We start from the raw sequence: 26,664 nt of genomic DNA on the forward strand, positions 1-26,664 counted from the left end.
GGGCGGAGTTATATAGTTTGAATGCCAGTAAACATGATAACTTTAATAATGTTTGGATTGTGCTTTGTGGGTTTGACTAAATGTTATTTTTTCTATGCCTCCACGAGCCCAGGAACTTTTGCAGAAATGTTCTGTGCTGGCAATGTTTTTTTGCATGTTCTTAAATACTATCAATCATAAAACAAAGAAAATACTATAAACGTCAATGAGTCTGAACCCTGCCTATTTTTAATTCCCGGCCCTGGATGTGGTTAAACAGATCTGTAAAATGTCTAGGTTTTGTGTAAAGTGTTCCCTTGAGCACGGGAGAAAGAAATCAATGCTCAGCTCTGTTAAATCTCTCCCTTCTGTATTCTCTGTTTGGTGATTTGTTTTAATGTTGACAGTCTTGACAAGCTCAAGAAGGCGAAAATGCCAGATGATGTAGAATACAGTGGGCACGTTTCAAATACGCACTCATAGATTCTTCTCACCTCCAGGATGTGAGAAACTAGTTTTTCCTTTGAAGCCTATGGGATCATTTTCTACTGCGGGCGTTCATCAGCTAATGGTGCGGCACAGTGCTATACGCAGCCATTCACAAAAATCAACACACAACAGTTTTATCTTTACTGCCTCCTTCGTATAGAAATCAGCCGTAATGGGCCTGAATGGGGATGATATGGCTTTTCATGCAGATTGTAGATAATAGAATAATAGATCTGTGATGGTATTTTGAACCCAAACGCATTGTCCTGGAATGTATAATTTGAACGGAACGAGTTATTACTTGAGTCTACAGCTACACATTTGCTCATTTTTCTGCCCTTGTCAGACACAAGAAAAAAAACAGTGGCTATTTAACTCACAGAAATAGTTACAGCGTGACAACTAAACATAGGTGTTCTCTTTTAAGCTAAATGTAAGGCTTTTGAGGAGTTTAAGTACCTGTTGATATGCACAAAAGAAGGACGTGTTAATAGATACTGTTATGTGTGAGAGTGGGGGGTGGTGGTGGGGGGGTTTGGCGTGTTGGCGTTCGGCAGAGGCAGATTGCTGTCGGGCTCACCGTAAGGCGGCAATAAAGAGTTAATGACATGCTGTGCCTGCCTCACGCCTCCTCTGCCTCGGCTCCCTATTGTAAAGGCCCGCGCAACACAAAGCCGCCAAGAGGGATAAGCAGACAGAGACGACGGGGCTGCCAATGAGCAGGAAATGAAACAAAGAGACGGGGGATGGCCTGATAGCAGTGATTATTACCCAAAATATAATATAAAGATGACAGAGAGCATGAGAGGGAGGAGGACAACCATGCCACCCACTTAGCCCCTTATAATGAAAATGAGGAAGGTGCAAATACAAGCAGGAGGAGACGAGCCATTTACATGACAGCGTATATATGTGTTCCTGAACATCGAAATGTACCATGAACTCCGAACCAGCATGGAAAGTCCTACAGTGTGTTATGTGTCTTGTTTTTCCTTGATTTCTTTTCTTTTTTTTTCCATTCTTTGGATCCCTGCCAGTGAGACAGACTTGAGTTCATGCTTTTAAAAAGCCAGTTAGTCTGGCTCTAAAGTGAATACAAGCTCTCTGCACTTTCATATCACTGAACGCCAATGTATCTCGATGATCAATGTGCTTTTCTTTCATGAGTATATTTTTTTAATTATCTGACCGATGCGGTTAACGTCCGGGCGAGGCACAAAAACGTGGCCGCAACCCACCGACAGCGAGTTAAATCCCTGGCTTATGAAGATATTACCATGTATTAGCAGCTCTCACTCTTCCAAACAAATGAAATCCTCAGTAGGTTGACTTTAAATCAATAGTTTTCAATTGCAAGCAGCTGAAGTTTTGGGTCGAGATGAAACAACGTCTTGGTCATTGCTGGTGGTGAATAAATCTCAGGGTCGTGCCCTCCACGTGGGCGATGGTAATGTCAGTGGAAGAGAGCAATGAAGGAATGAGCTTGTGCTGTATTCAGGGAAAACATTGCATTTTTTTTTTTTTTTTACAAAGTGTAGAACAACAGGATCAGAGGGTTATTTGATTAAAAAAAAAAAAGAAAAAAAAAGAAAAGAAAAACACTTCTAAGCATGCTGCACGAAACTAATCATCATAATCTCTACTACAGAATAATCAATGAGGCAATGGGGCTGTACTGTTACTGCCCCACAGCTGTTTATTTTCATTATAACAGAGGGTTTGGTTTCCATCTTACACCACAACAATGGACACGATTCTTTATTAATTATTTTAAAATGCAACATAGTTTTTATCCATTTATGGTTACATTTAAACAGCTAACATTATAACTGTAATTTTACAGTATAAGCAAATGTCCTATCTCCTAATACCATCCACTAAAGAAGACTGTCACTGGCGCTTCCTTCCAGACTTATAATAAAAAACAATATGTATCTACAATTATATGATTTTTTTGTACCTTGATATTTGTTCCTATGGAAATGACAATGCACTTGAACAAGCATGCTAATAGAAAACTAGCGTTCAGCACAACTGCCATGAAAATCAATCCACATCTTCTGGCCAACCAGATTCCGCATGCTGATATTAAACACACCTCTCAGATGCAAACAATCATAATCATACTAATCTTCATCCTCAGCGATTTTTTAGAATGAGAAAAGACTCTGTCACATCAGCTAACATCTCCCTCGCTGTATGTAAAGCGTCACCGCTCCGATTTAGTGCAGACTTCCATTGGATACGGATACGCAAAGCGTCCATCTTCCCTCCGTCTGACCCTCGTGTGAACGCTGTTTTATTATGTTTTAATATGGGCAGATTCTATTTCCTGTCCATCAATCAGCCACTTAAAATGTGCTGTAGTAGAGATTATGATGAGCAAATTACACATATGAGGGATCTCAGGCTCTGAATGGCTATGGGAGGCGTTAAAAGTATAATTAACCTTGTTTTAAGTGCCATTTGCTAATGATTAATGCACAGTATTAAAAAAAAACTGCAAATTGTTTTTAACAATGAATATCTCGAATACACTCGGCTGAGAGGGATAGTTCAACACCGACACACCTCCTTATTTCTACACGTATTGATATTAGCGCCATTATCCTTCTGTGCATGCAGTGTAATGTGATGTAAAATGCATTTATTATAGTACACCGATGAATTATCTGAAACAACAAGAAGTTAAAAGATCATTCATGTGGAGTTCGCAAAGCATTTTGGTGTATTTAATACCCTCAAGAGAAAATAAAAATATTCACGAGTAAGTTCCAAGTTTATATTATATGATGATTTTGTATTTGAATGTATTTTTTTATTTCTATTGCTTTTCTTTGTGGGGGAAAAAACCCTTAGGGTTTATCAAAGGTTGTTAGATCTAGGGCACCCACGAGTATCTAATACATTTTCTTTTTATATAATTTAATGTTGTTTTTTAATCCAGAGAATTGTTTTGAAAATGTCCAATATATATTCTGAGATAAAATAATTTGGATAAACCACAAGCAAAAAACAGTATATTTCCTATAAAAATATATTCATTAATTTAATGAATAATAAAATATATTACACTTAATATTTTTAAACAATACATTTCAAAATGTTTAACACTGACCGCCTGATCAGAAATGTATAAATGCTCAGAGCATATATACTGTATACTGTAGAGGCACTAGAGAGAGAGAGAGAGAGAGAGAGAGAGAGAGAGAGAGAGAGAGAGAGAGAGAGAGAGAGAGACTGTGACTGTGACTGTGACTGTGACAAATAAAATTTGATAGATAGATAGATAGATAGATAGATAGATAGATAGATAGATAGATAGATAGATAGATAGATAGATAGATAGATAGATAGATAGATAGATAGATAGATAGATAGATAGATAGATAGATTGGTGTTTGTTGGCAATTTCACTGAATACAATGCAAATTGAGTGTTTAAATTTACTTTAGATTTTTTGACTGTATCTGTAGTGATCAGTTTTTAATAAAGAACAAAAGATAAAAATATTAAAATAAAAGATATTACCTACACTTTTTGTTACCTCTGCATTTTGTGATTCACTCTAGAAGTAATGAGTGTTTGATATCACCCAAACTGTGCTTATGAGGATCAATCAAATTGAGTAAATCAGAGAGATTTGTGTGCGTGTGTGTAAGTAATGGAGGTAATGGAGTGTTAAATGCGTGCTGTATATTCTCCTTCACTGCTGCAAAAAAAACAGAGTGGAAAAAAAAGCTTTAATACTTTTAGGCACTTTTATCAAACCTAAACACGAAGGAGGTTGCGGGGGTGTGGAGTGTGTGCAGGCATTTGTGTCGAGCTGCGATGTCACGTCTACCTGACAGGAGGATGTAAGGATTCACCATGATTCAGCTTTGTAGGAAGCGCAAATAAAAAGGAGGCCCTGCTCCCTCTCTGTTCTTTTATTTCTCTTTCTCTTGCTTTCACTCACTGTGTGTGTGTGTGGGTGCGTGTGTGTGGGTGCGTGTGTGTGTGTGTGTGTGTGTGTGTGTGTGTGTGTGTGTGGGTGGGTGTGGGTGGGTGTGTGTGTGAGTGAGTGAGGCCCTGGCCTCTCAAGCTAGCCCTTTCACAATGCAAGACGCCTGTCATTCTAATCATCCTGCTACCCGTCTCCTGTACCTCCGACGGGCTGAGTCACAGAGAAGGAGCGAGAAAGAGATGGCGAAAAAAAAAAAAGGAGAAAAATAAAGAAAGAGAGAGACACAGTGCAGTGTTTCCTGCCAAGAAACATATGCCATTGTAAGCGTCCTCGCTTCCTGAGCCCTGGAGCACACTCATGATGGCCTTCTCAGCCGTCGCTGGCTGGCAGGGCAGCCGTGATCCGTGTCTGTTAAACTCCAGTCTGACTGATGCTGTCAAGACGTCTTATCCTTATGCAGAGCTAGCATGAAAACAAACCATGGAAAATTAGCATGGAGAGAAGGAAAGCTCGGAAAACTACGCTCCACACAACACATGGATAGATCATTTCTATAAACACTGATCTTCATTAAACAAATAAAGAGATGTTTTTGGTGCTTAGGTGTGTAAATGTTTTGCATTTCTTTCCCCTTCTTTGAAGCCAAAACTTGCTTATAATGTGCTGAATGTTGACCTGTAGAAGTTTCCAGAGGCTGCCCCTGAGACATGAGCGATCTTCATGGTGCCTCTGCTTGCTATAGTGTGCCATCTGCTGGTCTATATGGTAACAAACTAATCATTGTGAATACACATGTAATTCTGTCTTTGTCTAATATAATACCATAATAATTACCGTCTGGACCATTAAAAAACATATGATACATTAAAAGTGTTTTTACGTATGTACCTGGAATGGATACATTTTCTAAAACAGCAGCTCTGACAATCGTTGCAGCTGCAGCTCAAATCACAGGGTTTATAATAATGTATTCATTCTAATACATTATTGTTTCTATAGTAACCATGAGACGCAGCATGCACTTGTATCGCATACGCTCCATATACAAGTGTGTGTTTGTTAATATGGTGAAATTTATTGCGAGCGATTTCTAGATTGTACATCAGATATAAAGCTGTAACTCTGCCAACACTGGAAATTCAGGACAAGGAGCTTTTAAGTTTTTTGGTCAAATGACAAGCTGGATTTGATTGAGTTGAAGGAATGGAGGGTTTTATTGGATTACGTTGTTTTGAGGTCATTTTAACATTAATGGATAAATAAATGTATAAAAGATCTGATATGGCATTCTGTAAAGATAATAATAAAAAAATCATTATAAAAAATTTCAGTTGTGTCTGTAGTAACACCTAATTTGCGGTGGAGGTGGTGTGAAATCCAAGCCTAATAAAATGTGTTAAAAAGAAGTGCATTGTTGTGTGAGAAGTATAAATGTATGGTTGTTGATATGGTGAAGTTTTCTCAAAAGAGACTGTCAGAGGAAAAAACATCATTACATCATGGTCAGGACTTCAGGAAGACTTTGTACTGTTTTTTTCATAATGAAAAAAAGTTAAATGGTAACAGAACAAAATAAAAAATTGTGACATCAAAAAAAAAAATTTTAATTATGACTGGTGATTTAGCAAAGTATTATAGGTGCTATAAAGCAAGAGATAGATAGATAGATAGATAGATAGATAGATAGATAGATAGATAGATAGATAGATAGATAGATAGATAGATAGATAGATAGATAGATAGATAGATAGATAGATAGATAGATAGAAACGAAATAGAAATAATTCTGAAACGAATTATTTTATATCAGTATTTTAAACTGTCACCTAGTTACTACAAACATTTTCAGATCATTTCAGATATCAGTACTGAATCAGTATCCTTTAGTGTCTGATAATCAGCACTCAGGTATTATATTAAAACTCCTCATAAGTTATTTGGTTTGGTCCTGTAATGGAAAAGAAACTCAATAATGAGTTTTCTTTCATTCCTGCTGACCTATTTTAGCTAACACCTATAAAAGACTTTTAAGAAAGTAATGTTTGTTTCAGTTCAGTTTCACCATTTTACATACGTCACTAGGGGTCTTTATAATCCACTCAGGACGAGCGTGTAAAAAAAATCCGGCACCATGACAGTCATTAAGAGGTTGTGATGTGGACACTTTCCTGTGTGTTTTTTCACCTTGGTAAAGTCGCTCTTGGCTTGTTAAGACCTTTTCCATTAAGAATAATCCTTCAGCACTTGGCTTAAGGTATATCTATGTTCTCAGTTTGCAGCTCTTTGTCGACTTTATGGTAACACTAGAATATATTAAACTCCGGTGCCCTTCGCTATAACTCTTTCCCACTGTGAGTAATTAGCATTTCATTGGGGTGAAAGATTCCAGTGTGATTGTCAAGCAGAATCTGTAAAGAAAAAAACCCTCCCCAAAAAACTCAAATTATACACCATTTGCCTTCTCTCATACTGGGTATTTATCTTAATGACTGACAAAGTGCTGTTCCCTGGTGATTACTGAAAATATCTGGAAGGAGACAATGGACTTAACTGTTTAAACCTGCATGTGAGTCTGTGCTGCACTACAGAGGCTGTGTCATACCATAATGTAGTCCATAACTTGTAGTGAAAAGTAGCTTTTGTTTCCCCAAACATGAGCTACTGTATGATTGATGCTCATGAGAAGACGAAAATCTCATTATCATTGTTGGCCAATCCTCGTGTCTCTAGTTACCCAAATCTCCCAGGCCCTCTCAGACAATTAGCATAATGTATGCACAGAGGTAAGTGTTTCTCCTTAAACTTTGTTGTGTGTTTAGTGAACCTTCCTTCTTGCCTTCATTCGTCTATTACGCATTTAATGTAGACTAAAAAGCCTGATCAGAAATTCCACTCCACTTGGTCTGGGATACTTTCCCCTTTCTCAGATGCCAATAAAGAAGACCATGCCAATAAAAAGTCCCCCAAGATAATTACACTAGAGTTTAAACCTTCAGGCTAATAGCATTGGCACAGACACATTGCCAATATACATTTACCACCTTTAGGTCTAGATGGGCCATAGGTGGTTGGCCAGAGTCATGTCCCTCTTAAAGGTGTCTGGTTGGAAGATTGGGCTGTCCATCATCATTGGGCCTGACCATTTCCCATGAGTGCACCAGAAGCCGAATAGTCGTTGCTATCGAGAGGAGAGGTGATTGAATTGTCCTTGCACTGCTCTGACTTTGAGAACATCACTTAGATGTAGGGCACAATGAGTGTTTCCGATGTTCTCCTCCAGGCAAAGGCCTTTACCGACTTGATAATTAGATCAAATGACATGGATGAGGAACTACAGGTTGTGAAACATTGAAGAGCCTAAAAGTTTGGAGCACTGAGCCATTTTCTGGCCTATTTTCTCACTGTTACAGATATTACATCGGGAATTTATTGTCTTTTTGCTAGAATTGTGGCACTTCAAGGTTATGATTTCAACAAAACAAACAAAGCCTGTACATATAAAGAAATGTACTGTATGTATTGTATATATGTAATAACAATCTCTGTTGATGGAGATAAATAAAATGCTGATAGTATAGAGATTATTCGGATTGAACAGACAATGCATTCTATCATCTGGTCCAAGAAAGATCACGTTCATCACTAACTTTGCTTTAATTAAGGTTTATATTTTGGGAATGTAACCAGCTGAATGTGTCAGGCAGGTACAAAAATCCAGATTTTAAACACAGTCCCAGACATATCTCCAGTCAAAACTATTTACAAACTGTAATGACTCTAACCCTACCTGAGAATGAATAACCAGTGCTGTCTTTTCTACCTCAGGGTTTAATTTTTTTCAATGATTCTGGTTTCAAATGTTACTAAAATGTTACTAATGTACAATTGTTACTAAACTAAATCAAACAAAAACAATAACTTCTTCCTGTTTAGTCAAACACACACCCAGGTTAAAATAAAAAAAAAGGATCAGATATGAACATTTTAAACAGATACCTGATAGTGCCATTGCCCTCCATTCCAAATCTATAGCATGCATTAAAGATACTCTAGAAATAGCTCTCGCTTCTATGCTAATCCTCTCTTACATTTGCTAGAAGAGCACTGGTTGTTCCATAAAATGTCAGACTGATACCCTGAGCTCCATGCTACAGGATTTACACTTCTTTATACGCGATGTTTCTTATTGTTAGATGGCTTTTCTTCTCTCATTGTCCTAAACAGACTATGCTGGCACTGCAAGTGGCAGAAGGATTTTTTTAATTCCAAAAGCATAGCATTAGTTTAAGCACTGGGATCCTTTCTGCCACATGCTTTAGTTACGTATCAGTAAAAGAAAAAAATGCGGACGGCAATGTATGAAATGTCATTAATGTTAATGCTAATCACTTTTTGCCTATTAAACACAAATTAGTGTAGGCGATGTTAAATGTCAGTGGATGTCCTGGGAACCATTTGTGCTTTTAAGAGCAGAGGCCAAGCGAATAACTTCTGATTAGCATACTTTAGATCCTCCTAATTCTCTTCTATGCTGATATGAGTCACGGGTCCTCGCAAACCATAAAACCCAGACGCAGTAAAAGACTGCTAGATGTCCGCAAAATACGCCGGCTGTCAGAGTGTTAGACTTTGTGCAATCGAATCTATTTCAGAATTTATTAAATAATAGATGTATTTTATTTTAATACACTGTTGCTTGCAAGGATGAATAAATCATTCAAATACATATTAAATGTTTGGGGTTTTTTTTTTATACATTTTGAAAAACTTAATTTCATTTGTCTAGTTCGTTTTGTCCTCAGGGCAACTAAGCTTATAAGCTTTGATGTAACGGATGTATTTTCTTTTACATTGCATTGATGTTACACTAATAAAAACTGTGCACCCAATCAAATCTGTGCATTGCTTTAAAATAATAATAATTTAAAAAAAGAACAGGCTTTCGCTTGGGGCCTCATTCTCTTGGCTACTGGCCTCATATTTGACAGCAGGCCTGTGAGGTGAGCTAAAGTGAAGTGAGTGTGCGTCCCTGATGACTAGCGTTCCCTATCTCAGCTGTTTGGGTGTAAATAATCGTTGATATGCATAAACAGCTCTCTCCATTCATTACTGTCAGCGTAGTGAGAGGCCTGCAAGCAGAGGTCGTCCGCCAGGGGTCCGCTCTCCGCTCTCAACCCCGCGGTACCCGTCATTCCAACCTGCTCCGCTGACGCCCTAAACCCTCCATTAGCAAGGCTGCGGGTCATGACCTCTCTGTGGCATTTGCAATTCCAGATCGTTTGATTAGTGGCGTATTTACATATTTCAGCCGCCGAAGCTGTAGGGATGTCGGAAACACTTGAAGTGTTGTAAATTCCTTTGGCCTTTTGTCGAGCGTGGTGACTAGGGCCCGGTGCGTGTTTCCTACTTTCTTCAATTCTCCTTCAACAGAGCCAACGGTGTCCTTAGTGACTTCTGACAACTTCCCAGATTCGCTCTGACCTCTAACCTGTGACAGACCTAGTACCAACTGGAGTGGATCATACTCCCTGCAAAACACTATGATCGCTCCTCTCAACAGTCACGTCTTAACCTCTTACAAAAGGAGAAGGAAATGCACGTTTTTTTCTATTTGCTGAGCTTTTTATGTATTTTTAACTAGACTCTTACCAACTAAGGTAACTAAGGTAAACCGACTTTTTGTTCCCTAATGGTTTTTAAAAATAATAAAAATGTACAATGTAGGGTAAAATGTAATTAAAAAATATCAAAATAAAAGACAAAATTCGACATAAAAATGTTTTTAAAACAAATTTCATCACCGGAACAATTAAGAAAGTGGTGTATGGTATCTCTCAAAGTTTTTGGACACCTCACTGTTTTTGTTTTGTTCTTGTTTGTGGTAAGAGGCCCACATATGCGCATATGTATGTATGTATATATATATTGAAACCAGATATTTACATACACTTCAGAAAAAAAACACAAAAACTTTTATTTCTTTACTCTCATACATTAAATCAAAGTAAACTTTTTCTGTTTTAAATCAATAAATATGAACATATTTTTTGCATTGGTTAAATGTCAGAATCGAGCGAGGAAGAATTTTTATGTATTTTTATTATCACGTTCATCAAAGTCAGAAGTATACATACACTTCCTTAGTATTTGGTGAAATTGCCTACAAAACTGTTTCACTTAGGCCAAACTTTTTGGGTATCCTTCCACAAGCTTTCTACAATAGTTTGCTGGAATTTTGGCCCACTCCTCTTGACAGAACTGGTGTAACTGGGTCAGGTTTGCTCGCACTCGCCTTTTCAGTGCCACCCACAAATTTTCTATGGGATTGAGATCAGGGCTTTGTGATGGCCACTCCAATACCTTGACTTTGTTGTCCTTAAGCCACTTTGTAACTAATTTGGAGGTATGCTTGGGGTCATTGTCCATTTGAAAGACCCATTTGCGCCCAAGCTTTAACTTCCTGGCTGATGTCTTCAGATGTTGCTTTAATATATCCACATAATTTTCTTTTCTCATGATGCCATCTATTTTGTAATGTGCACCAGTCCCTTCTGCAGCAAAGCAGCCCCACAACATTATACTACCACCCACATACTTGACAGTTGGGATGGTGTTCTGAGGCTTCAAAGCTTCGCCCTTTTTCCTCCAAATATTCCGTTTATCATTATGGCCGAACAGTTCAATTTTTGTTTCGTCAGACCACAGGACATGTCTCCAGAAATTAAGATTTTTTTCCCTCATATGCAGTTGCAAACTGTAGTCTGGCTTTTTAATGGTGGTTTTGAAGTGATGGCTTTCTCCTCCCAGAGTAACCCTTCAGCTCATGGCGGTACAGTATTCATTTTACTGTGGATAATGACACTGTCTTACCAGTTTCAGCCAGCATCTTCACAAGATCTTTTGCTGTTGTCCTGGGGTTAATTTGCACATTTTGCAACAAAAAACGTTCCTCTCTGGGACTCAGAATCCGTCTCCTTCCTGAGCGGTATGATGGTTGTGCATTCCTATGTTTTTTATACTTGCGTATTATTGTCTGAAAGGATGAACGTTGCACCTTCAGGCATCTGGAAATTGCACCTAAGGATGAGCCATACTTGTGGAGGTCAACAATTCTTTTTCTGATGTCTTGGTGGATTTTTCTTGATTTTCCCATGATGTCAAAGAAAGAGGCTCTGTGTTTGAGGTGTGCCTTTATATGCATCCACAGGTGTGCCACCAATTAACTCAAATGGAATCATTTAACCTATCAGAGGCTTCTTAAGATCAGAATGTAATCATCTGGAGTTTTTTTTGTTTAAAGGCACGATAAACTTAGTGTATGTATACTTCTGACTTTGATGAAAGTGATAATAAAAATACATAAAAATTCTCCCTCGCTTGATTCTGACATTTAACAAATGCAAAATGTTAATATTTATTGATTTAAAACAGAAAAAGTTTACTCTGATTTAATGTATGACAGTAAAGAGATAAAAGTTTTTGTGTTTTTTTCTGAAGTGTATGTAAATATCTGGTTTCAACTGTATATATATATATATATATATATATATATATATATATATATATATATATATATATATATATATATATATATATATATATATATATATATATATATAGTGGAACCTCGGAGCTCGCGAGGGTTAGGGACCAAGACCGGTCGCGAGTTCCGAATTTTCGTGACCTTTTGATACGCCCCTTCCAACCCAGTAAAAACCCAAAGAACACTATACGAAATTGATTTAAATGAGTAAATAACACTTTTTCACTCCATAACACTTAATTATTAGACAATTTTAATGAGATAAACCTTGATTAGAAATGTTAAAAGTAGCGTTTTGAGCAGCTCGCGGTTGCTCGCGAGCCGATCTGAATGAGAGTCGCCGGTCGGAATGAAAGTCGCGAGCATGCGAGGTCGCGAGCGCTAAAGCCGCGAGCTCCGAGGTTCCACTGTATATATATATGGGGAGGTGGTAGCTCAGTGGTCAAGACTTTGGATTAGAGGGTCACAAGTTCACAGCTGCCACCAAGCTGCCATTGCTGGGCATTTGAGCAAGGCCATTAACCTAATTAACTAATTAAGTCCTAATTATGTCATAACATATGTTTGATATACTTATATATTGTACATATAATATATTGCCATATCTTGTATATCAATAAGTAGATCTTTGATGATCCTGAAGCTGCTAATGTGACGGTAATTGTAAAGCGTTACCACATCGTCTATTTTGACCACGTGTGCAACCATTTACAGAGCTCTTCTCACACGTGAGTTTCACACTGGAAAGAAAACGATCTTACTTCCGCACTGACCCTACTCACTAGATTCGGCTCCTGCCGACTTCGCCCTCTTCTTATAATAAGCTCCAGCTCAAAGGTTGCCGTTTTTGACGCCGTTGTGAAGATCCAGCATGAAAAACAGAAGGTGCCTGACACACTTCAAAAACAAGACTTCCAGGACACAGTCCAGAAGTGTTAGATATGCTGGTAGCACTGTATTGCTGTGCAATGGGACTATTTTAAATCTTATAGTGTATAAACCTATATAAATAAAGTAATTTGGTGTAAACTAAACACCACCTCGTATGATACCACCTCGTATGTCACTGCTCCTAGATAATTACACCAGATATCAGTAATAATTTACATTCTGTTTCAACACTCTAAAGCAGGGGTCACCAACATGGTGAACGAGGGCACCAGGTCGCTCGCAAGGGCTTTTGCTATTCTTCAGATAAACAAACCGGAGTATGGTTAAACACCTTGCCTTTATTTAGTCTGAACATATACAAGGCAGAGGCTTGAGGAGAAGTATGAACCAGAGAGTGGGTATAAACTGCAATGCGGGTAGAATCCGTAATGCCGGTAGTCCAGGGATGATCGCCAATGTGAACCGTTAAAGGCAAACATATCTTGAGCGCTTTCTCCGGAGCGTGGAGCATGGAGGTACGGGGAATACTAGTGGTAGGAAGTCCGGTAGATCTCTCATGGCAACGAGTAGATCCAAACGTGAGTGAGGTGGAATTGGGACCTTCTGAAGGGGAAAGGTAATGGGGAACAGGTGTAGGTGATTAGAGCAGGGAGAGGCTGAGTGAGCGTTTGAGCCTTGGAGGGAGGCATGGCTTGTGGTTCCCTGACAAAATTGGTGTGAATTTAAAAATGACAATATTAAAATATAGATGACTAGATATAGATGAATATCATTAATTATTAATAACATAATTAAAGGTAAATTGAGCAAATTTGTTATTTCAGAAGTGTGTATCAAACTGGTATCCCTTCACATTAATTGGTACCCAAGAAGTACCTCTTAGTTTCAAAAGGTTGGTGACCCCTGCTCTACATTGAGCAAATGGTCAATGTCTGGACCACACTGATTTTTTTTCTTACTTTTCAGTAGTTTCCTGCACATTATGTTCGACTCTCAGTTTAACAACTGCAAAACAAGTAGTAGTATTGAAAGTAATGACCAGGTGTGGTGAAGTGGTTCCTCAGTGAGAAAATTGCTCTCTTTTTGCATGCATGGTGCTCTGCAGTTGACCGGCATCCTATCTACCATCCAGGGCATGGTGTTTTCCTGTAGCTCATAGCATCCAGATCCATGATCCTGATCAGAGGATGTTTAGATACTGAACAAAAATGTATGAATATTGTTGTGTATAGGATTTTATCATATTGCATAAATAATGGAATTAGATCCTGTTTCTAACTTTAAAGGCCCACAGAAAATTCATTAGTGTTAATTATTCTAGTTATAAAACAAGAAATGTATTTAATTCCTACAAGGAAACATTAGTGTTTAAATATAGCAATGTTAAAACTGTATATCTACACTATACAGACACAAGTTTGTCGACACCTGACTGTAATTCCACATTTCTTCTGCAAACTTTTACCATAAAGTTGGAGGCACACAAATTTTTACGATGTATTTGTATGAAATTTGCCTTCTCTTGAACTAGGAGACCCAAAACTGTTTCAGCATGACAATTTATATTAAATAAACATTGCAATGTTTATACATGGGAAAAACATGAAATGTTGAATAATGTGAATAATTTGTTTGTTTACTCAACTTTCATTAGAAAAAAAAAACATGCCAAAGATAAAATCTTTGCAACACAGATACATGTTTTCAATATGTATAAGAAACCATTTCACCCATTAATTTCTGCATAATATTTTGATTTAAAAAAAAGGTCTGTTAATGTTAGGATTTTTTTACATTTTCACATTTTTAATCCTGTTGGAGCAATTAAACACTTCCTTTTAATTACCATGAATAAATTCAATTCAATTCAGCTTTAATTGTCTCAAAAGCAGAGATACGTAGATCATAAAATATGAATTTATAATTTAGTAACTATTAGTTTATTGCCTATAAGTTTATTCCTAATGAGTGAGCCAGTGGTGACTGTGGAAACTCCCTTAGATATTGTGAGGAAAGAACCTTGAAAGGAACCAGACTCAAAAGGGAACTTATCAATATCATCTTTTTGAGGTGTGCTGTTCAGTAATGGGTCCTTTAATCCATTTAAACTCTTTATAACCATTATTAATTTTATTTTTACTTTACTGTAGACAAGATAGTGCTAATTTCTTTGAAGGCCATTTGACCAGAACCCCTCATTTGGAGGGCTGGTGCACAGGGGGTAAGAGTGTAATTCAGAGCTATTTGTCACAGTAGCAGTGACTATGCATGCACAAGTGGAGCAGATCAATATGCAGGGTGGTCTCACCATCAAAGCTTTCAGTGTTAATGCATCTGAACATGCCAAGTGCCAAGTGAAAGGGTCAGAGATCGTGTAACAGCGACAAGTTTTGGGTGATTATAATTCCAAAATAAACTTGAACCTGTGCTAATAATATTATAGAAATTTACAGCAATTAAAATACATTCTGTGTTAGTTTGTATATAGGTTTCATTATTATAACAAGAAATTAAAAGGACAAAAGGTATAGGTTAAGTTGAGGTTGGACTGTATCTTGTTTTTAAGAGTGTAGGAGATCGCTGCACAATCGTTATTCTTTAAAGGAAACTCCCTGTTCCTACAATGATACAAGTGTTCTCCAACCTAGCAATTCTTCTCCTACGTAAGTTTCCTCACTTATGCTTCCTATAGCTTCAATCACTGGTTCAATATTGTAGGTTCTTTTCATATTGAAAGCCCCCACTCCCACCACCACCGAATAGCTCTGAATTACACTCTTACCCCCAAATAGAATTTATTTGTATGGATTTGTGTGTGCATAGTATGCTATGATGAATGTGTGCTACATCTTGTGTGTATTTCCTCTTCAGGTCTAGTATTCAAGGGACTAATTTATTAATATTCTTTAATAAATAATAAATACAGACGGAACCCGAGTTATGATGGTATATATATATATATATATATATATATATATATATATATATATATATATATATATATATATATATATATATATATATTGCAATGTTTATACATTGTGGTAGTGTAAATTGCTGTGCTGCTAAAATATGTGCTGTATTTTTTTTTATTATTAACAGTAATTTACCCCATACTGATCACTATTCTTTAAGACTCCTGGGTAAGATAGGCCATGTCTCAACTTACAATATTTTCAATTTATGATGAGGTCATCGGAACGTAAGTCAGGTATCACCTGTATTTTTTTTTATTCCTTTCACCTCTTTAAATCTTTGTTTTCTTGCATTTCATTATTTACCAAACAAGTCCTGATTCTGTGTGGATACGTTTGTGTAGAATAGACATTTTTTTCTCCGCTTTCGAAATCCACTGAAGGCGATACAAGCTGCATTGTAGATAACGTTCAATCTTTGCCCGAAGTAATAATCCAGGCTTCAACAAATCAGAATTGAAATCAGCAACGACACCAGCGAAATGAAACATTAGAGGTAAACTTTATTTGGGGAGGCTTCAAAACTTAAATAATGGACAGTGTATGTGATGGAATGTCTCCAAACATGTAACTGACAGTTTTGTGTAATTCATTGAGTTATGGAAATTAAATCTGGCAAACACAAGCTCATACCACAAAAAATCCATACATTGAATTACTATTACTACTCAAAAGCACAAAATAATTTTATATAAGAAAAAAACAGAGGGATGGAAAAATAACTACTGTTAATTAAACGTTTTATATATATATATATATATTTTATTTAATTTTATGTCAAACTTTGCTATTTCACTCGTTCTGTTCTAATGAATCTAGGTTTTAGTTCAGCAAACACATTATTTCATTCAGCACAGGATTATTTGTTGCTTGAATGGTTTATTAATTGGATTAATTGATTCATTGTGTTCCTCTCAGCAATACCTCATATACAGGCAGGTGACAAATGAAAGGAAAATGTGTTGGTGCATTTTATATATATATATATATATATATATATATATATATATAAAATATTTAAGATTGTACGGAACAGACTCCAGCTGGATTCAAACCCTGAGCACACTACATGGACAAACGTGAGGACATCTGACCTTAAGATTGGTATGTATTTTTTTAACATCCTATTCCACAGTAGGTCTCCAATGCTTTTATAATAACCTCCATACTTTTGGTAAGATGTTCCACTAGATTTTAGAGTGTGCTTCTGGAGATTTGTGCTCATTCAGCAACAAGCATCTGGTACTGTTGTGTCCATCGAGTGTATTTTTTTTATTCTTTTGCAATATGCTCAAAAAGAGAGGCCAATCAAACCACTCTGAGTATCAACTACTCTTTCTAAATCAGTTATTTTTATGGGTTGGGTTTATTGGCTAGCTGGCTGCACCAAGACTTGGCATATCAGGTTTGTTTGTGTGTTTCAATGATAATCTGTTTTCCAGTATAAAATGTAAGTAAAGAAACAATTTGTTTCAGCAGGTACATTAGGGGACACAATTCCAGGTCCAAGGGGTCAATAAAAAATGTAACAGCTTATTAAAGACACACATTATCCTGGATTTTCCTTTAATTCATCACCTATCACTTATCCTTTGTTGCATGCACACTATCATTGTTCACCAATGTGTAGGGAAGTTATATGCATACCTTATATGCAGCAATCACTTCAGATAATAACTATCCGAAAAATGAATATATAGTGTATATATAAATGTGATCATGACCAGGTTAACAGTACGGGGAGGCCTCATGGATAGCTTTTTTCCTTGTGAATATGCCTTCATTGAGATTCAGCATGTGTACAGTATATACTGCAATCAGGAAATGTTAAGATAAATGTTCGTTGTTGACTAGCGTAAATATATAAACGTATTCCAACTTGCACAAGTGTGTATTCCTTAATATGCAAATACCTAAGTATATTATTCAACATTCATAGAAATATATGGCCATGAATTTCCTTGCTTTATTAAGTATTTACCATCTGAAAATATGGCATTCTAAAGCTTCTTTAAAAGGCGTTATAAAACACGCTACCTCCTGATCTATAGATCCGATCAGAGCTATTAAGCAAGTTTTCTCTAATGCAATAATTTAAAAGTTAATAATAACAGAGAAATCGCAGTTCTGTACATTTATATTAAGTCCTCCAGCAATAACTTGAATATCAGGGGAAAAGATCCATCATGGCTTTATGTCCTTTTGTGCCATCAGTTTATATCAGATGGTTTTTTTTTTTGTTTTTTTTACATTTTTCTTCTACATTTTTGTTTTTAGATCACATAATTTTAGGAAAGACATTACAGAAAAGATAGTATACAAACTCAAACTAGGTTAAATCAAACAAACAAGTGGAAAATAAAAACGAGTGAAAAGTAATTTCCTGGCATTTTCTGTGACATCACACAAAATATGACATTCCCAGTACAAGTCGTTTAGGAGCTTAATAAACCTTAGGTATCCAATGAAGCCTTAAAGCAGACTATAACAGGAATACTGGGTGCAAAGTGGAGAAATAAACCAAGGATGGAATTCCAGGCCATTACAGGGCACCACATACACAAATGCACACACATATGGGCAATTCATCCTAACCAATCTGAGAACTGTAGGACTCAGAGCAACATGTGAAAATCCATGCACAACTGGGAACAGTGGTATGAAGTGGTATGCTACCTAGTGACCCACCATGTCACCCAGTATCATGAAATGGTTAGAACCCATAAATCATGAATGGTTCTTTAAGGGCTCATTGGATAATTAAGGGTTCCTAGCCTCCGCAAAATGTTAAAGAATTCTTCCAGCGAGACTTAGACAACAGAATAAAACCTCTGAAATCATAATGACATACTCTGTGTATAATGTCAGACAGATAACCTGCAGGTTCTCTAGAAGTACCACATTTAATCTACAATAAAGCAATAACAACGATAAAATTATTCATAATACAGGCTTTGGAATTCTGTCTAACTAAAGTCCTGAGGATTAAAAGATGCAAACACAGAAGCACACAAACTAAGGCTACCATATCAATTTAGAACATGATCCTTGCCATTATTTGTAAGGAAGCAGCATTTGTAAAGGATCCACTGATGACAGTTTAGGACAGTGCATATAAACCTACAGTACTTTGCATCAGGTTTGACATTTCGGGGGTCAAGTATGAAATGTGTTCAGGTTAAAGAAAGGAACATGGAACATATTTGCCACATTGCTGTTTTGTTTGCAAAGTGACTTCATTTGAATTCCTCGTGTTAAAAAATAAACAACAAAAAATCGTTGACATCGGCTTCCAATTACAGTTGGCACAGAACCTGAAACTAAAGACAAGTGAAGAAGTACAATATATACACTTAAGTGTTTTGAATAAAATCAGCCCTCCTTGGTTATGAGAACATATTACCCCCAGGGAGATAGCAGATCTTTGGATGGAAATGTTCTCCTCTTTAACCCATGTAGCTGAGGTTTTTCCTGTTCAGGAAGTGGCCGCTCTGTGGGATGATCCGGGACTGGAAGGGTGTGTGTGGTCAACAGATGGGGCATGGTGGAGCCTCCTGTCAGGGTACTGGGCATTGTCAAAGGTGAGCCGATGTACAGTCTGGACATGGGTTTTCAGGTTGCCTTTCTGCGAGGCACTGTAGGGACAGTACTGACACTGGAACGGTCTCTCACCTGGAACAGACACACACAAGGGCAGGCCGAGGTCAGCGTCAAGATGAGACATTGCGAGCAGCGAGAGAGATTTTGGCCGGTGAGCTGGCTGTCAAAGTGATACTTTCCTTTTTTAGGAAGAAAATAGAGGCAGGTTGGGAGCGCAGGGGGTGGAGGAGGGGCCGTAGCCATGATTGATGAGCTGATGACATGCCATATGGAGACGGTTGACTGTTCCCCCTGAGGGGAAGTCAGCCTTTTGTTTTCTGTTTCTGTCAGCTGCTCGTAGAAACACAGAAACCCACAGACACGAGTATCACTGCCTACCTTCCCCTGAGCCATAGAACGTCATAACGACGGCGGATGTTGAAAGTCTGGGCACATGAAGTTTTGCACTGAGAGAAAAAACTTGACAGGCATGCACACACCTAAGCTTTCGCTTCTGCCCATCTTTTTCCGTGCATCAGAACAGGTATAATTGTCTTGGTCCCGCTTTTCTCTGCTTAATTAGACCGATGCTCTGCGTTGTCCTCGTGCAATTGCATAAAAATATCCCCCCACACCTGAGCAAAACAAATGAGTCTGCCATTCATTTGCTCCATATTATTATTTTTGAAAAATGAATGAATTACCCACTAGGAAATAATTGTCATTCCGAGAGCCTGAAAAAGGGGGCATTATCATAAATCACGTCTTATAAAAAAAACGGAGACAGACACTATTAATCAAGACTATCTGAGTCTCGCTAGCAGCATGATAAGGTCTGAGCCAGAGTGAGCACTCCTCCCAGGGCAGTGGCCCGGGCTCCCCAGGGGAAAATAAAGTGAAATTCCGTCCAAAACACAACCCACTTAATTACATTAAAGGTTATTGTCAGTACATCACATACAGGCTAGAATACATATTTAATTTGACCTTTCCTCTCTCCCTGATTTTACCATTTGTCGTATGCAACACATGCAACGGGGGTAATTCATTAAGGGAGGCACCCTTGCTGCAGCAGGCCACATCTCTTATTGTTAAAGCAGACGCAATACATTTGTCCTTCCAGTTTTTCAGAGAATGCCGGGCACAAAGGGACCTGTTTATTTTTAGAAAGTTGTGTGGCAGCGGTGGTCATAGCGATCACACATAATAGCTGAAGTGACATCACAGCACATGGCACAGTGGAGCATGTAGAAGATGGTACTAATGGTCTAGATGAAAAACACACACGCACATACACTCACACAACACACACACACACACACACACACACACACTCAACCACACATACACACACACACACAAACCCCCAAGAAAAAAAAAAAAATCAACATACTTGTTGGGGGGCTTCTGCAGAGGTTGGACTCCCAGGAGTCCATTGCACTCTAAAAGGTCTGCAGGAAGAAGGTGGCCAGCTAAGAAAACAAAAATTAAAAACAAAATGGAAATGAAAAATGTAATGTCTTACAAATAAATGAGTATCGCCATGGACGATGTATAGTACACATGTCTATGCTCAACATTTTTTTGCGACAATATTTTAAAATCTTAGTTAAAGACACCACGAAAAGGTGGTACTTTTAAAAATAAACAGGTTCTTCAATAGGACTCCAATGGGTGGTTAAAGGTCCGATCCAGGGTTTAAACTTTTTCACTTCAGAACGTTTACTATTCAAATCCTTGAAATAATATGCAGTGCATACTTATATATACATGTATAACTTTCTTTTCGGCTTCTCCCGTTAGGGGTCGCCACAGCGGATCCTCCGCACGTTTGATTTGGCACATGTTTTACGCTGGATGCCCTTCCTAACGCAACCCTCCCCAATTTATCCGGGCTTGGGACCGGCACTTATATATACATGTATATTCATTATAAAATCTGTATTCCAAATTATAAACAAATCACAATCATATTGTAACTCCTCCATTCCTCTTTTATTCTCATCAAAATAAGGAGTCATACACGAGCTACCCTGGCTGCTCCCTTGCATGGAAAGACTTTCCTTTTTTATTAATTATTTTTTTAATATACGCAGATGCTATAAAATTAAGCTGTATTTAATATTGAACGATCACTCATGTGTCTCACAATTCTGTGCAGGTTTGACCTTTGCAGTTCCAGTTTGGTAGGTTTACCCACGTTTGACTGGTTTACCCAAATTTGGCGGGTTGGCGGGTTTACTCATGTATGGAGGGTTGAAGAGTTTTCCAAACCCCAGTCCTAACCTTCTAAATGTTTCTTCGTCAAGCCCTTCTATACATACCATAGTTTCTTCCAAACAACCCTTAATAATATAACATCATCATTTCAAGTACATCAAGTACTAATAAACACACCTGGTTAAAGGTCCTGTACCACCACTTGTATTTTTGCTTAGCTAATCCTTGTGTATTTAGTTAGTGTTGTATTTGGATCAGCTACTAGAAAATACCACCCAATGTACAGTCTAAAGATCTTTTTCTTCGGAACGGTCTAAATTAGACTATGTAGAATTCATTCACTCCACAATACTGTTAGTATTCTCACTCCTACATGATACCTCAGCCTGCTGTGGGAACATAATATGATGCTAGATGGTATCTTTTAAAAAAGAATTGTAAAAGGAAAAAGTGGCAGAAGGCCCATTAAAGCACCCCCCTCTCCCCAGAAACCTGAGCATGGGTGTAGGTCTGACACATGGCTGAACAGACATACACCCTAATGTGATTTGGAAGCTGAGACATGACGTTTGTGCTTATGTTGAGGAACATTTGCTATCAAGCTGCAGTATGTGACTTATTTTTGTCGGCACAGATCATTGCCTTAGACAGTGCAGCATACCACGACGACATGCATATACAATCAGCCTACTGTTTCAAAGGTCAGGATTTCAGTCACTGCACCAAGTGCTAAGGCAACATTTCAGTCAGGGACACCTGTGTACAATGGTGTCATATAGTTAGAACCAGATCTCTCCTTGGCAGTCAAACTAAACTTTGTTTCTTCTCCTGACATGCTTTTATTCTGTCTCACCAACAGAGTCTAAAAATGTATTCATAGCCCATGATGGTTCAAGGTCAGTTCAGTTTAGATACATGGATGTATTCCACCATTTCCTTATTTCCATTGTAAGCTTTAGTTACCATCTCACGCTTAATAGCTGTCCACCCACTTAGAAGGTTGTTCTAGTGTTTCATCTTAGACTCCTTTAGGCAACAGGTACTTCATCAAGAAATTGCCTGACAGCTAAAACAATGACAGTGAGATTGGAAGCTTGAATTATGTTTTCATTCTATTAAAGACACCAAACTACCTTCCTATTCTGTCATCATCATAGGGATACAAAATTATTACCTCTGCCCACTGCATTCCTCATCAAGCAATCTGTACAGGCCACAGCCACTATGAACGTTTCCAGAGGTTTCCTTTGCTGAGAAATCCTTCCAGTCATGCAATTCAGCTTTTTCATGGCATCAGTTACATTGTCAAGTGTGTAGATGCTACTCAGAGTCTATTCTGAACAGGTTTCCCAGACATGACAAGATGAATAGCTCATGCTTACCCTTAAAGAAGCTGCCTAATTTGTGCTGCAGCAGTGGTGAATCACCCTCACTAAACTTTTCAAGCAAAAAGTAATCTCATTTGCAACTAATAACACTACTAAGAGGGTTGCAACATTTTATGAAAATTAACAGGAATTCATGGGAATAAACTGGGAATTAAAAAAATTGCAAGTTAGCTAATAACAAGGAACTTAAATGTAGTTGAAAACTATATGTCTAGATAATTTTGGATTAAACAACCAGATTGAATGCAATTTTAGTTGAATTTCTACCTGCACATTCATCAATTACTTGCACACAGAACACTTACTGCAGGGTTGCTGAGACCACGCCCCCTACAGGCACTGTGCATTCCTCCATAACATAACACACATCATTTCTTGAATCCCGGACACATAATAATGTCAAAAAATTCCATCTTGGGGAGTATTCATGTAAAAATTATATAAATATTACATACATTTATAACTTCCTTTCAGCAGGTCATGCATATTCATGATCCGCATGTACGATTTGGCACGTTTCTACGCTGGATGCCTTTCCTAGGGCAATCCTCCCCATTTATCCGGGCTTGGGACCGGCACTAAGAGTGGCTGGGGTTGGTTCCCTGACCAGGGATCGGACCTGGGCTGCAGCGGTGAGAGCGCCGCATCCTAACCACTAGACCACCAGGGAACCTTAGCTATTATGCACCGAAATTATACTAACAATTAAATGAAAGTAAGAAATGTCCTTTTTAAACTGTATTAGTTTGCATGTATGTCAGTTTATGACCAAACTAAATGTTTACACAGTATATACTGTATGTTTGTATATAATACAGTTTATATACATTTTCCCAAATCTCTCATAATTTCCAATAAATTCCATAAATTCTAATAAACTTACTCCTGGGAAGTTTCCAATTTGGAATATTTCTAAAATTCCCCAGATTAAGTTCCCATTGAACATTTTTGGAAAAAGAAAATACCCCTTTGCAACCCTCATTAAGAGAGAGTGAAACAATGAAACAAGAATCTGTAGAAATTTTTGTATGATCTGACCATTGGTATGATTATGCTTAGTCTGAAATGGCTAATTTTGGTAGCTTTCTTGCCTGTTATACCACCATCAAAGCATCTTGAGATCTTTTTTCTGGTGATTGTTAGCTGTATAATATTACAGCATCAGATTGACCTCAAGAAGATCACGGAGATCATCCACAGACAGACTGGATAAAGCCTGTGGGCCTGTGTATACTCTGTGCTGCTTTGTAGAGGTGTAAATTGAGACTTGGGTTTTACTTATATGCAGATGGAAGCAAGCGGTCAGATATATAGCTCACGGGACGAAAAAAAAAGGGCAAGTTCATTAACATGGGAGAGTGGTGACCGCAGCAGGTTGCTTGCACAGGGGGGTTGCTTATGTTTAGCAAATGATCCTGGCCAGGGTCACTGTAGTTACTAATCTGTATGTATTTGGGAACTAAGATAATTAGAAAATCAGGCAGGTATGAATAACTTTAGTAAATCTGAGGATGGGTGTGGTGTGTTTGTTCAAAGCAAGAGGGTTTAGTTAAACCTTTTGGCAAATTGGATTGATCCACAGGAAGTGGAAGCGAAAGGCGAGAGTTCCTTTGTGACAAGATTGGAATGGCGTTACAAAAACAATCACCCATACATTCTGTAACACCAAGAAACTGGCAACTTATTGAGTTTTGTTTAATGATGCCCTACTTGCTCATCCGATTGGCACAACATCAACCCACGGCCTGTTTCTTTACAGCCACAAAACAATTTCTGTTGTATGTAATGTTGAAAATTTTAACTGCTTCTTAAATGAATAGTTTTTTCACTATTATGGGATTGGACTTCAAAGTATTCTGCTATAAGGACAGAACAGATGTATAGTTATTGTCATTTGAGCTAGAAGCAGTTTTCTTAAAGAAATGGGATTGCAGATGTCATTTTTGCAATTGACAAATGTGTGTTGTCATATGTTCATATATGAATAATACAGCACTGGCATTTTCATTACTACAGCATCCTCGGATACATCACACATGCTCGGATTAGTGTGTCAGCTGTTGCTCAAGCCATCTGGAAGCTTCATCCCTTTTTTTTTTTATTTCGGAATCAAGACTGCAAAACCAAGTCCCCATGAACTTGTTCACCTGTTTTGGTCTGAGAACTCAGTTTAGTCTTCTTCTACAAATAATACCTAATAGCGCAGTATTTCTGCTTTACATCTTGAATATGAAATAAAATTCTAGTTCTAAAGTCTACCCAGAGCCTCTTGAATAGCAGCCAGCAACCAGACCATGCAGGAGACTCATGCTCATCCAGCATTAGCCCTAGATTAGCATCACCAGTTAGTGCACCAGAAGCAGCAGACAGCGAGCTGAAACTACCAATTTAGGCTGACATACAGAGTTAGCATATGCTAATGGAGGCCTGGGGCCCCTGCCCCATTTCATTTGGACGCTAACACTGAAGCAAGCAATCACTGATGACATTGATTATAACTCCATGTGTGGAGAGAAGCCTCTTTCTGTATAATGTAGCATTTGGCCTCTGTCACTGGGGATCAGGCTGGCTAACACGAGCAACCTTCGCACATTCTTTTAAAAGAACTTGCACGTCTCTTGTGCTTCCTGCCTGCCTGCTTAAGTGACTCCAGTATAACCTAGTGAACACTTCTAATGCAGGGTACTGTGTTTCAGCAATTCTTTACATGGTTTTTTTTTACTTTCAAATGAATAATCAGAGCAAAACCTTTGCAGGTGACATTTTCTGTCAATAAAGAAATCCCAACATTGCAAATCACCTGCTTTCTAACTTATATCTCCTCCCAAAGCAAGGCCCCTAGATCTTGTGTAAAGTTACTTCAGGCCATTGAATGTTAGTGCTGTTCTTCAAAAAGTGTTGTTCTGAAACTACACAAGAGGCCATTGTCATGCTGGAACAGGTTTGGGTCTCATAGTTCGAGTGAAGGGAAAATTTTGTCATACCATACTCCATAGACATCCTATACAACTGGGTTCCTTAAACTTTGTGATAACTTTGTTATGGGGGGAAAAAACACATATAGATGGAAAAGTCGGTGTCCCAATACTTTTGAGCATACCGTACATTTTATAAGATTGAAAATGTTCAGGTGAAAGGGACACTATGTTGTTTCATTAAGTGTTTTATTTACCAGAAACATCCACAGAGGACACTAAGTATGAAAGAAATGGCACCCCAATCATGGAATCATCGATACTTAAAAAACAAACAAAGATTTTTTTACCTGTATGAGATCTCATGTGTGTGCGGTAATGGCTTGGCTGGCTGAAGTTCTTCCCGCACACATGACAGATGTACTCGCCCTCTTTCTGCCCTGACCTCGCCATTCCTACAACAAAGAGAAAGAGGAGAAAAACTATGTTGGAAAAAGGATGAAATATCGCATGAGAGAGAGATAGAGGAAGAGAGGCAAACATCATTAGTATGTCTTATGTGTCATTATGTGAAGCTACCTTGAGGGCCTGGATGAGAAGCTGTTTGGCTGCATCATGCGAGCAGTTCTGACAGGCTGACACACACAAGGATTCACACAACCGCATAAATTACAGTGAATTAAAAGCCTCGCCCTGTGATGTGCCCTCATCTACGCTACCGTGTCACATGTCAGGTGTG

General features: G+C 38.0%; 1 protein-coding gene across 3 annotated transcripts in view; it reads right to left on the reverse strand.

Annotated features, from left to right (window-relative positions):
* Positions 1-16,306: 16,306 nt before the first annotated feature.
* Positions 16,307-26,664, reverse strand: part of znf516 (zinc finger protein 516) — a 54,628-nt gene continuing 44,270 nt past the window's right edge. For 2 of the 3 annotated variants that reach the window (XM_083523553.1, XM_083523554.1), the window contains exons 4-6: positions 26,276-26,380; positions 20,796-20,874; positions 16,307-19,495 (exon numbers count right to left, since the gene is read on the reverse strand). In XM_083523553.1, coding sequence (XP_083379679.1) covers positions 19,492-19,495; positions 20,796-20,874; positions 26,276-26,380 — 188 coding nt within the window. In that variant the 3' untranslated portion in view covers positions 16,307-19,491. The remainder of the gene's footprint in view (positions 19,496-20,795; positions 20,875-26,275; positions 26,381-26,664) is intronic. The other variant, XM_083523552.1, reaches the window with a different exon arrangement.

Source organism: Silurus aristotelis, assembly GCF_946808225.1.
Source record: "Silurus aristotelis genome assembly, chromosome: 21".
In the NCBI taxonomy this organism is placed as follows: domain Eukaryota; kingdom Metazoa; phylum Chordata; class Actinopteri; order Siluriformes; family Siluridae; genus Silurus; species Silurus aristotelis.